The sequence below is a fragment of the Anabrus simplex genome, chromosome 1 (assembly GCF_040414725.1).
Source record: "Anabrus simplex isolate iqAnaSimp1 chromosome 1, ASM4041472v1, whole genome shotgun sequence".
Taxonomy (NCBI): Eukaryota; Metazoa; Arthropoda; class Insecta; order Orthoptera; family Tettigoniidae; genus Anabrus; species Anabrus simplex.
This window is the reverse complement of record NC_090265.1, coordinates 419,643,787-419,657,691: the sequence shown is the minus strand read 5'-3', so window position 1 is coordinate 419,657,691 and position 13,905 is coordinate 419,643,787. Positions and strand designations below refer to the sequence as shown.

Sequence of the window (13,905 nt, the reverse complement as noted above, 5' to 3'; positions counted from 1 at the left end):
TTGTCGTCTACATTTCGATGTAAAAAACTTTCACCTTTTTGAAACGATCGTGAGATCAAGTATGGTTCCGAAACTATCAACGTATTCTACATCATAAATGAAAGAATTAGAAACAAACAAACAAACAAACAAACAAACAAACAAACAAACAAACAAACAAACAAAGTATGTTGCATTATTCTAACTCGAAGAAGAATACAAAATATCACTGCAAGATAGTTCTACGGATAGGTGATGAGTGATTTTATAGCAGACTGCCATTGCGTTACAATCATACGAACAAACCCATAGAAATGAATTTCATACATAATCTTATGTTAGCAATTACTAGTTTTATTCGAAGTGTGCTACCAAAATCATTATGAAAACATAAATTATAGACAAAAACGTAAAACAAACATGGGAGTTCTTCAAATAAAGAACACAAATTTGTCAGCTCTGTAGATGGAAATTCATGACAAAATATTGAAGTAATCCTAATATCCTAATATCTACATCTTATGAACCATTCTTAGCACCTTTTCCTCCTTCACACTCTACTTTTGGGCAGCATTTCGGGAACTTCAATTTCTTGTTTCGGGTCACGTGGCAGGGCTTCTCAGCTTCCACATCGTCGCATCTGCAACATCAAGAAGACAGTTCGTGGGATCAAATCTAGCTTGTCCTTAAGTGTCCTCCAGTTATAGCCTACACATTATAATGTAATGGCGTGTGGGCTCCGGATAGGCCTGGTGCAGGTCTTTCGATCTCACGCCTATAGGCGACTTGCACGTCTGTGAGGATGGGGATCTACCTATGATGATTTGTAATGGTTAAGAAAACGCACACACCCATCCCCCGAACCATCGGCATTAACCAATTAAGGTAAAAATCTTCAACTCTGACGGGAATTGAACCCCTTGGGCCAGTCATTTAGCCATGGAGCGGGACAGCCTACACACTGAAGTACATAAACTACATTATGAAAGATTTTTTCCTTGCAATTTGCTTTACATCGTACCGACTGAGACAGCCTTATGGCGACTACGAGATAGGAAAGGGCTAGGAGCGGGAAGGATGTAACCATGGCCTTATTAAGGTACAGCCCTAACAGTCACCAGGTGTGAAAATGGGAAACCGCGACATCCGGAAGACCAAATGTATACATGCATATACTGTAATTTCTTAGCTTATTATTAATGTAGAAAGTGTATAGAATGAGGGTAATAACGGTGTTTTGCGTGCATTCCCTGCAGAGTTTGGAGACTGTCAGGATGATAATAAAGTCGCTTTCAACTTTTCGGGGAAAGTACTTAACATTCCTTCTGATAATGTGATATGCTAGTTTTGACTATCCTCCAGTGAATTCTTCCTACTGTATGAATAAATATTTTAGGGAAACAAATCTCAACATTGGTTGTGTAAACTTAGAAAAGGACTCAGGGATTCACCTTTAACCGTGTCATTGTGTCAAAAAGACATTCTTTGTTTGTGTTATAGAATATTTCCCTCCATGATTTAAAACTAGAGCTAAACTAATGTTCCGTTCAAAGAGATGTAGGTGTGTCCCTTTTCCCTCCAGCTGCAAGAACAGAAGTTTATGAAAGTGGCTTCTTTACTGGTTCTGCTCAGAACCACAGAAAAGAGAACTCGTGAGCGTAACATTTTGTAAAGAGGCAATGTATATTCGAAACTTGCTGTACATACATTTTTATTCGTGTAAGTATTTCTGTGGGAGGATGGATGATTGTTTCCGTCTTGCATTCGCGAGATAGTGGGTTCGAACCCAACGGTCGACAGACCTGAAGATGGTTTTCAGTCGTTTCCCATTTTCATACCAGGAAAACACTGGGTTGTACCTTAATTAATCCCACGGCCGCTTCCCTCCAACTCCTAGCCCTTTCCTATCCCATCGTCACCATAAGACCTATCTGTGTAGGTGCAATGTAATGCAAATTGTACAAAAAACAGTACCCGAGTACATTCTGAAAGCTTATTTAACACTGCAGTTTAAGTGATGATGGAGACATCTTGGTGTACGTGGGATCATGCCCTTTCTCCATTCACCGTTCCTAAATTGGTTATGGAAAACAATATCAGAATAATAATAATAATAATAATAATAATAATAATAATAATAATAATAATAATAATAATAATAATAATAATAATCTAATACCGTGGAAGTAACAAGAATACACCTATCAAGGCCATCCATGTTTTCATCAGAATGTTTATGTTTAAAGTGGGTGATTGTTAGGAGGTATTCATGAAGTGGAAAATTATAGGTTACACCTAACAGCTTCAGAGGTGCTGATATACTTTCAAAAATGTGGAGAGAAATTACAATTATTAGAAATATCATAGGTGATAGTACAGAAGAACCTGGCAGACAATGGGGGAGGTATTTGCTCTAAAAGGGGACTTGACCAAGCTCTGATGATGATGATGATGTTGATGGGCGAGACCAAACTCGGCCTTGTCACAACCCCCCCCCCCCCTACCTCCAACTTTGTTGGAAAGTTCGCTGTAAACATTGAGGCTCCCAAACTCCTATCATGCAAACTATGACCAAGTAGAGCAATAAATACACCTTTAACTCGCGCAAAACGCAGTTAAGAAAGCTGGAAGCAGCCCTGCCGGAAGTGCACAGAATGGTTAGCTCGACCTCGGGCCGGAACAGCGCACACATCTCTAACGGTAGATGATGGAGCTGCGTGGGGTAGAAGCATGTTGAAGCTCGCCCGTAGTGAAGGTCACAGTTCCAGTTCCACTCACGTGTGTCTTTCAGTTATTCGCTTGATCGTGCAACGTAAGGTCCTTAAATTCAGTGTGTGTGTGTGCGTGTGCGTGTGCGTGTGTGTGTGTGTGAATTATCAGTTAATTAGCGTGGCGAATAAAAAAATTCATCTATTGTACTGAAAAGTTAAATGTTCACGCTTGAACAAAGAGTTTTAATGTAGGGGCAGGGGAGGGCAGCAAGACAGGGACACGAGGCAAGACGGGGTGGGGGTTTCTTTGTCTCCATGGTGCTGCCACTGACCTGGAAACGGAAATAGCTTGAAGGGCAGATGAAGGTTACACAGTTCGTACGACTTCCAGTCAGTGTGAGCGGTCTGTATGCGTGGAGTGGCCATTTTACTGTTTCTCACCGCTGTGATCTTATACATCTGTATCCTCTGGACTTTGATGAGGTAAGCTGGAATTGCAATACATTTTTTCTTGAACACTATCCATTAGACTGTAGCTTAATGTACTGTATATAGACTGAGCTTGTGGAGGTAATTCATAAATGAATGAAGATATTTTTATTTCGTTAGTCTCGATGACGTCCCCGTCTTGCCCCAGTCTCCATCTAGCCCTACTCCCCATCTTACCACAGTTGTAATCTTTACATTTAGGATAAATAGTATTTCCGTTGTAGGTACTTATAATATTTCTAGTCATACTTCATTTTTATAAATTATGGCCCTTTGTATAGGCCCAGGGATCAAATACTGAATGCAAAGGGTAGTGGGGTTCTCAATCAGTCATTACCGACAGCAGTGGCTACGCTGGCTGAAGCGCAGCGTAGGTCATGGGGCCAAGCTCTCTCCTGACTCTGTAGACGCGTGGTTTCGAGCCCCACCGTCGGCCGTTCTTGAAATGGTTTTCCATGGTTTCCCATTTTCAACACCAGTCAAATGCTGGGACGGTACCTTCTGACAGGCCACAGCCACTTCCTTCGACATACTTGCCCAGTTTCATTCATCTTCATCCATACCATCTCTCTCTCTCACACACACACACACACAAACATTCCGACGCGCAAGTCGCCCACGGCGGTCGACTTCAAAGACCTGCACTCGGCCTGTCAGGAGGTCACACAAAATCGGTCATTTAAAAGTCCACACATTTTTACCATAAAAATGAATTTGTATTCTTGCTCATTATGCCATCTACGAGCCTTCTGATTGTTTATTATGGTGAAATACTTAAGATTGACATTAGTAATTCAAGGTTATGGGAATAGATTTAAATTTTAGTAACATTTTTACTGAAAAATGCAAGTTTTCAGGCCAGTGGCAGCACCATGGAGACAAAGAAACCCCCACCCCTTCTTGCCCAGTTTTCCCGTTGCGTGCAATAGCATTTCTGATGAATAGCCCTACCCCACATTCTGCTCTTCCCTTTTCAACACGCGTCAAGTACACTTTATAACCTCCTATCTCTTCCTTGTTATCTCCCCTTACCCGAATATCATTTATTCCTAGCATTTTAATGCAATTTAATTAGCGTTTAGTCCTAATAAGATAAAATTAGTCCACTTACTGTATGTAATATTGAAAAAACACATGCTTGCCATGACGACATGGAATAACGTAGGGCCTACCGGTTTAATAAGAAATTAATTCAAAGTAGCAAAAATTAAGAGAGTTCCTCGTGTCATTTCTTTTTAGCGAAAATGGTACGGACCTACAAAAGAAAGACAGAACGACAGAAGTGGACGGAAGAGTCGATGCGAAGTGCCATTGATGAAGTCGTGAAAGAGATTATGGGCTATCGTACGGCAGCTGCAACTTTTAATGTTCCCCAAACAACATTGGAAAGGAGGGTGGCTTTATTTCGAAAAAACTAAAAAAACCGGACAGGCGCTCAAGGTTAGTTTGGGACAGTATCAACCAGTATTTGCACTTGAAGAGGAACAGGAGCTGGTAGCTTATCTTAAAGAAATGGAAGCTTTGTAATTTGGACTATCCACGACTGATCTTCGAAAGGTTGCTTACCAGTTAGCAGTGAAGAACGGCAAGAAACATAGGTTTCATTACGCAAAGGGGGAAGCTGGATTAGACTGGTTGAAAGGTTTTATGGGGTGACATATAGATTTGTCTCTTCGAAAACCGGAAGCCACTACAGATGCTAGAGCTATGGGCTTCAACAAAGTCATGGTTTCTAAATTTTTTGAACTCTTAGGCCAGCTGTATGATAAATATAAGTTTGCTCCAGATAGAGTGTATAATTGTGACGTAACGAGTGTGTCCTCAGTTCTAAAGACGAAATCTAAGGTCATATCTTCGAAGGGTAGAAAACAAGTTGGGGCGCTCACATTGGCTGAGAGAGGACAAACAGTGATCGTTGAACTTTGAACTTTGTTTCAATGCAGCGGGAACTTACATACACCCAATGATGATTTTTCCTCGGCAGAGGATGAAAAGCGAATTACTGGATGGTTGTGCACCTGGAGCTTAGGGAGAATGTCATCCTTCTGGCTGGATGCAGTCTAAAATATTTGTTCAGTGGTTCAAACGGTTTGTCCAGTTTACGCAAGCCTCTACAGACAACCCTGTTCTATTGCTGTTGGATGGTTATGCGGCACATACAAAGAACATTGAGTAGATCTGGCTCGAGAAAATGGAGTTATCTTGCTCTGTTTCCTGCCACTTTGCACACATCGCCTCCAGCCTCTCAGCACCTATAACGATGTTGAGGCAACGAACTGGCTGCGGTCGAATCTAGGACGTGTCGTTACCATGTATCAGATCGCCAAATTCCTAGGGAATGCATTTCTACGAGCAGTTACAATGACAACTGCCATACATGGATTTAAAAACACAGGCATATGGCCAATAGACGCTGAGGTGTAACAAGAAAACCATTTCCTGCCTTCAAGGACAACTGACAGACCATCCCCTGAAGTAACTGAAGATGCTAGCAGTTCAACACCTTCTGGACCTCTTGCAAGCAAGGGTGATGCGATGCCTAGTTGCTCTTTCTGGAATTCAAGACAAGAAACCACTGCATTTATAAATGTGTCACCTAAGGACACTCCACCAATACTACATGTAACGACAGCACAGTTGTAATCGAGCTAGCGAAGCGAGAGATTGTATTGTGCAGTGAGTGCTGAGTGAGAAGTATGAATATTGCTATAGAGCAATATCGCGCGGCCATAGGTCGATGGCACGGGCGAGTGAAGTGTGTGTGTACGCCAAGTGATAAGGTGCATTTACGAAAATCTGGGCTTGAGGGATCTATGATGGTAGCAGCAGTGGTGGCAATTCTTCTGATAATAGGAGGCATAGAAATGAACCCTGGACCAACGGGTTCATTGAGCTGGGAGGACATAGATAAGATTAGAGAAATAGTCAGAGATGCTTGCCAGTGTGAGCAAACGAGGGAGTTAATTCGCGAGCTGAGAAATGATATGACAGAAATGAAAGACTGTATAAAAGAAGAGAGAAGAATTATGACAGAAAAAGTGGTGGAAAACTCTAGGGAAATAGAATTATTGAAGTCGAATATGAAGGAGATGGAAGGAGAAACTGATAAATTAAAGTGGCAACAGAAAATGACTATCCAAGACGCTAAGAGGAAAAAATATTTTCATATACGGCATCCCAGAGAAGGAAAAGGAGGATTTGAATGATCTAACGAATAAAGTGTTCGATATCATAAATAACCACATCAAGATAAATTGTAAAGAAGAAGATATTGATGAAATCTATAGGCTGGGGAGAGTCAAAGGGAAAAGACCTATTAAGGTGAAGTTGATTTCTGCTTTGGAGGCGAACAAAATTATCCTCAATGAGAAGAACTTGAAAGGAGAAAGGATTTGGGTAAGAAGAGATATGGATAAAGAGACAATCATGGAACAGAGAGTCTTGCGATTTCACCTAGTAAAAGCTAGGAACTATGGACTAAAAGCATACATAAGAGGCAAACGTCTTATAGTAGGCGACAGTAACTGGTCGCATATCTGGTCAATTATACAGCTACGAGAAATGGATAGACAGTTGAGTTCATCACACCAGGAAGTGCAACGGCCTGTAGAGGAAGGAAGGTGCCAGTCAGCTGCCTGCACAGTGGCTGATAACGTACAATCTGATGACAACAGCGATCTGCATACTCTACAGAGGAACAGAAGACGGCAGAGTGACGAACACCTAGTGGAGGAGGATGGACAACCAGCTGACTGCCGAGTCGACACGAATCCAGGAAGTAGCGGCACACCTGATGACAGAACCAAGACTCTGGCTGGGAAAGGTAAATCCTTGAGTGTAATAGACTTATGGATTAGAAAGGGCAAAGGACAGAAAAACAATTTAGACAAAGAAATAGTTACTTCACCAGAGGGTAGTATTATAGAACTGGAGAAAAAGAGAATAACTAGAAGTAAGACAAGCAACTTGTCTGAGAGTAAAAGTAAAAAATAACTAGAATGGAATATTGGTATGGTCAACATTGAAGGTTTCTTGAGAAAGTTAGGAAATGAACAGGTGAAATTGTTAATGTCAGAAATGCACACCATTACCTTTGTTGAGAGTTGGATAGCACCGGGATATGAAGTACATATTGAAGGTTTTAAAACGTATAGTAAGGCAAGGGGCAGGAATGCTCGTAAAGGTAGATATCCCGGTGGTATTCTAACCTTGATAAGGGAAGAAATAAGGGAGAAAATTGAAATAATAGAAACAGATATTGAAGAAATACTTTGGGTGAAAACAAGAGTAAAACAGAACAGGGAGGTTAATCTATGTTTCGGTTTTGTATACAATCCTCCCGAGGACTCGACATTGGCAAACAAGGAATTCTTCTCAGAATTAGCACTAGAAGTAAACAGATTAAGGAATATATATGAAGACATAGGTATTGTAATAATGGGGGACTTTAATGCGAGGATTGCAGACTTAAAACCAATTTATAGTAAAAAGGCTGAGGAAATAATAATTAGAAAAATAATTAGTCAAGATAAAGTTTGCAATAACTATGGTGGAAAACTGTTAGAATTATGTGGTACAGAAGAACTCTATATTTTAAATGGGTGGTGGCCAGGAGATGAATTGGGTAATTTAACGTTTATAACAGAAATGGGTGGTAATGCAATTGACCTAGTATTATATTCTAGAGAGGCATTACCACTCGTTAAGAGGATAAATGTTAAAGGTTGGGGAGAATCGCATCACTTACCCATAATTATTAATATGGTAAGCACGGAAGAGAATACTGGGGGGAATTATATAAATAATATTAAAGAGAGGCCAGTGACAAAATATATATGGAGAGAAGACCTCAGCGCAGAATTCAAGGAATATTTTGAAGGTAGATCCTTTGAAATGATCAAGATAGGAATAAAGTCCGCGATGGAAGATAATAAAATAGACGAGGCGAAAAAGTTATTAGAAAACTCAATACTGATGGCAGGACATAAGATGCGGGCTCGGGAGGTAAGAATACAAAGAAATAGTGGGTGGTACAATGAAGAATGCAGACAAAAAAAATCAGAAGTTATGAAAGCCCTAGACACATTCAGGAAAATAGGCGGGCAGGAACCAAGAATTGCATTCTGTAGCAAAAGAAAAGAGTATAAAAAATTATTGGTAAGAACTAAAGTTTTGTGACAGAAGAAACAAACTGACAACTTAAACAGAGAGGCTCTGAATAATAATACTAAGAAGGTATGGCTTAAAATAAATCAAATTTGTAAGGATAGAAAAAATATAACCCAGGTAAATATAAGCCATAGAGAATGGATAAATTACTTCAGTAAATTATTAAGTGGTAAAGATAGTTGGAAACAGGATGTTCAGAAGAGGGGAATCTCGAGAGGATTGCGGTGCTCCCTGCCCGATTTAGATAAGGAAATTTCAGCCGCTGAAGTAAAAGAAATATTAGAGAAAGGGAGGAAAGGGAAAGCAGGAGCAATTTCAGGAATAAACAATGAATTCTGGAAGGAAGCAAGCAAAAACAGCTTTATCCTTGCTAGTATAGTCAAAATATTTAACAAGGTCTTCGAGGGAGCTAGATTCCCTAAATCATGGCAAGAATGTATCATCTGTCCTGTATACAAGAATCGTGGAGAGAGATCTAACCCAAGTAACTATAGAGGGATTACGTTGCTAGATTCTTTAAGCAAGATATACACAGGGATATTGGCAAAAAGATTAATGAATTGGGCAGAGGAGTACTCGATCTTGTCGAGATTACAAGCAGGATTCAGAAATGGAATGAGGACTAGTGACAATATAATGGTAGTTAAAACAATATTAGATAAATATATCAGAAAGAAAAGAGGCAAGTTGTACATTACCGTAATTGATTTAGAAAAGGCTTTTGATTCGGTGAGTAGAAAAGCTGTTGGCCATAAGTTGTGGCAGATCGGAGTATCAGCTAAAATTATAAGAGCAATTGATAATATATATTCGGAATTTAAATGTTCAGTCAAAGTTAAGAATGGTTTAGTAGTGGGAGAGATAACTTCTAAAGTGGGCCTTAAACAAGGGTGTAAACTTCCCCCATATTATTTTTATTGTTTGTTAACGATATTTTCCACTCGAAAGAATATGAAAAAGGAGCTTCTCCATGTCTTGAGTGCCAAGATATTCCAGGCCTAATATTTGCGGACGATATCATTCTACTTGCATTAACACCCAGCAAGATGCAAAATAGTATTAATGAGGTAGAGAACTACTGCAAAGAGTGGAATTTAAAGGTTAACCCACAGAAAACCAGAGTAATGGTCTGTAAAAGGGGTGTTAAGCATTCTAAGAGTGAACAGTGGTGGATGGGTAGGACAAAGTTAGAAGTGGTAAAAAAAAATCGAATACTTAGGGACGATTATAAGTAGTAATGGAAACTGGTCTGACCAAATAAAAAGATCAAAAATGAGGGGAATAAGTGCCTTGGCTGGTAGCAAAATATTAGATAAAAAGATGCCCAACGTAGAATACAAAATCCAGGAAAACATATTTAATGCAATAGTTAAAGCTAAAGTACTGTATGGATCAGAAATTTGGGGAGTAGATCAGGGAATTGTAGCTTTAGATGTAATCGTTAGCAAATTTACCAAAATAATTATGGGACTACCTAACTGTACTGCAAACAGTGGAGTAAGAATGATGTGTGAAGGGGTGAGTATGCGAGCTGAGATTGCTAAGCGAATAGTCAAGTATTGGTTGAGATTAAAGACTGGGGGAGGTGGTGAAACATTAGGCTTAGTCTACCATCACCAAATGAAGCATTTAAACGAAGGCTATTGGGTGGATGGGGTGAAGAAGCTTCTAGAGTACATAGGAATGGGATCATACTGGCTGACTAATATTGAAAGGGATGACAGGAGATTGCATAAGAAAGTAGTTCAAAGAGTGAAAGATATAAAAAGACAAACAATTAGGACAGAATGCAATAGTAAGAGAACACTAATAGATTTTGTAAAATAAGTGAGAATATGACAATAAGGACACAAATGTTAACAAAAAGGGTAATGAGAGGAATAATCTGGTGGCTGATGGGAGTGTATAAAAATAAAGCTTTAAGAGAAAAAAATGACGAAAATAAATGTATTTTATGTAATTCAAATATGGAAGTGGCTCATTTGATTAAGGACTGCAAAGAAACAAGAAACATTAGAGAGAAATACATAGAAAGGAAAGAATTGGATAAAATTCTAAATGAAAATGAACTGTACACACTCTCTACTCTATTAAGCAGAGAATGGAAGAAACCGGGAAAGGTAGGCAAATTATTTAATATTATGAGAGGTATTTGGGAAAAAAATGTAAAGAAAACAGAGATAATTACATGTAGCTACGTTCAAGGATGTATGTAAGCAACTATTAATGAATATGTCTATGGTAGTAGATTATAACTGAATATGGTACAAGTTACAAGTAAGTGACAGTTCGAAACTGAACAGAACCAGTGACATGTGATAGTGATGGATGCGATGATCGGACGGCCTCTCCCCCGTAGTGGTGGCCATCCTTGGATGGAGGGGGAGGGGGTGATGTCCGTCCATTGTTTTCAATCGGTCGTGTGGAATTAATATATTCGATTTATTCACAGATATGGAACATTATATAGCATAACTCACTAATAAGTAAGGGCGACAATAATTATAAGTTTAGTATTATGTTTCGTTTTTTTAAAATATTTGTTCAGTTTTGTCTCTTTGTTCCTTAGAAATTGTATATTTCTAATTAGTAGATTCAATTCATTGATATGTAAGCCGTACTGTATACCTTCTAATGAGATTGTTGGTTGTTTGTCTGCCCATTTTATTTTATTTTGGTTTTATTTTAGTTTGGTTTTGTTAGTTTGTATGTTTTTGGCTGCTGACATACAGTAGAGTTGGAAGAGGGCGGGATAGGTCTAACCTATCTCAAGCTAAAGTGTTGATTCGGTACGTCTGCACATGTAATGTAGAGTAAAGTAGTGAATAGTGTTAGGTTAGAGGAAGTAAGTTGTCAATGAGACAGTGAAAGATGAGCCGAGTTATGGAATCTGTCTCGGCAGTGAAATACAGGTGTGACAGCCTACATGTAGAGCTGGGCAATCCGCACACATGTGGGTTGTTACAGGAAGGAGTGGTGAGGAAATAACATTGACAGCTTAAAGGTTCTATGAGGTATCGGTTTCCGAGCCTCATGAGACATGTCTGGTCGTGACATCCCAGGGAAGGGTGGTAGCAGTTCCTCACCAGGGGTGATGTCGCGGCCAGACAGATTTAGGATAGATTTAGTATATATTCATGTAGTAAAGTAGTTAGTTTAATTAGGTGGTGTGTTGCATGTGGAGCTGGCGATCCGCCCATGTGCAAGATGCTACAAAGTAGATTTAGAAGTAGTTAAGTAGTATATTCATGTAGTAAAGTAGTTAGTTTAGTTAGGTGGTGTGTTGCATGTGGAGCTGGCGATCCGCCCATGTGCAAGATGCTACAAAGTAGATTTAGAAGTAGTTAAGTAGTATATTCATGTAGTAAAGTAGTCAGTTTAGTTAGGTGGTGTGTTGCATGTGGAGCTGGCGATCCGCCCATGTGCAAGATGCTACAAAGTAGATTTAGAAGTAGTTAAGTAATAAGTAGTTAGTGTCTAGCTATAAATAGTTTGTGAGTGTTTATTTTATTGGAACATTGTAACTGGGCGAAAGCCTGTTATGTTCAGTTCAATAAATTCAATTCAATTCAATTCAATGTAACGACAGCTAAGCAGAGTTCCAATGGTCGTCGTCGTGGCAAAACTGCAATTATGACAGAATCACCGTACAGAAACGAGTTGATTGAGTTAACAGAAAAAAGTGCTCTTTCTTGCAAAAGAAAACTGAACCTTCAGCACAGCAAGAAGAAACTAAAGAAGACCATCCTTCGTTGCGAAGGAAAGTTCTTCAGATGAAGAAAATGGCGACGCTGAATGCAATTTCTGTGGTAATTTGTTTTCTGAGTCGACAGAAGAGTGGGTTCAGTGTTTAAAATGTCAAGGTTAGGCTAACTGCGCATGTGCCGGTGTAGAGGACGAAGATGAAAACGTTACTTATGTGTGTGACATGTACAAATAGTAGCACCCCATCTTGCCCCACATTGGTAGTATGCACGATTTTTTGTAGAGTTTCTGTGTTTAGTTTTTCAAAAAAGAATTTAGTGCACTATGTGAAACAGACAGTGACGCAACAAAATGGAACTATTTATGATTTTTCCACATGTATAACGCACTTGAACTGCTTTTTTCTTAGCGTCCCCATCTTGCCCCCCTTCCCCTATGCCTGAAATTCCCTAGTACTTCAATTCCAGGTAGGGAAACTCATAGGCTTCTTGTTAATAAACTAAGCATAGGGTCGCTAAACGCTGAAGTTTCTACGCCGAATCGAATATTTTTGATGAAGGAAAAATTGACGAAATCGGTGCATCGCTTTTGCGCTCTACAAATAAATGTCTACGGGATGTTGCTTAGGAAATTGGTTTTCCAAAAGCCTCTATCCATGCGGCTATCAAACTTCTTAACCTAAAACCTTATAGAGTGACTATTGTGCATGAATGACGATCCCGTGATGATGAAAACGTGTGAATTTCCGCACGTAATTGGGTTTTACAAAACAATGTTGATGGAAATATTGATATGCATTTAATATTTTTCTCTGATGAGGCATGGTTTCGTTTGCATGATTACGTAGCTTCACAGAACAATAGATTTGGAGCACAAATAATTCCCGATTAAATGATGAAGTTACACTACAGGAAGAAGTAGGCGTATGGTGTGCTGTAAATGCAAGGTGAATAATAGGGCCCATATTTTTAATGATACCAATAAATGCACACAGATACCGTACAAAGAGTCTCATATTGTTTTTTCAAATGATTTTAAATGATAACAGAAAAAATCGTGCATTTACAGCAAGAACCTGGTACAGTCCATTGTGCCGTCCCTTACACAACTTAAACATTATTTTGGTGACAGTGACAGGGTTATTTATAAAGTAATATGGACCCAACTTTTCTCCGATCTTACCGTGTGTGACTTTCTTTTGCGGGAAAATCTAAAAAGGTAAAGTTAACAAGAATAATCCTCACACTACAGAGGAATTTCAGGGGAATATGACGGTAGAAATTAGGAACATTATCGAAGAGAATTGTAATTTCACCAACTTCTATAGAAAAGTCAGTGTACAGAAACTGAAACGTTGAAAGTCTGTAGAGTTGAGGTTCAACGCATGGAATCAAATATATATATATTCACGTTTATCTCTTTAAACATTCTATATTTGTTTCTTAAGTATCACTAAAACTATCTTCACAAGAACTTATAATACGATAATATAGTACAAATTATTAGATATACCACCTCCTCGCACTCCTAGGTTCCACAATACTTGTGTTTGTGAAATTCCCACGTGAAAATTTCACTACAATCTACGAATATTTTCATGGAATTTTGTTCATTCTTGTTGGGGTTAGAATTACATATGGATTTGGTCTAGCTTTACGGCCTTATGCCCTATATGTTTTAGACTTCAGTATCCCGCAATATCATACTCTGAGTTCCCGTTATTGTGCAGGGTGCCATTGTGTACATCCTGGCTTCGAAGAAGTAGGAGTAATCATGTCTGTCAATTACGTTTTCATGTAGATTGATTTATTTTGATCAGGCAAGGCAACAATGAACTCGGTAGATATAATAT

At 39.1% G+C, this 13,905-nt stretch overlaps 1 protein-coding gene across 1 annotated transcript in view; it reads right to left on the bottom strand.

The window, feature by feature from the left end:
* Window positions 1-371: 371 nt before the first annotated feature.
* LOC136866825 (U-scoloptoxin(16)-Sm1a) overlaps window positions 372-13,905 on the bottom strand; it is a 79,826-nt gene continuing 66,292 nt past the window's right edge. Inside the window, exon 4 of the mRNA XM_067143933.2 lies at window positions 372-619. Coding sequence (XP_067000034.2) covers window positions 499-619 — 121 coding nt within the window. The 3' untranslated portion in view covers window positions 372-498. The remainder of the gene's footprint in view (window positions 620-13,905) is intronic.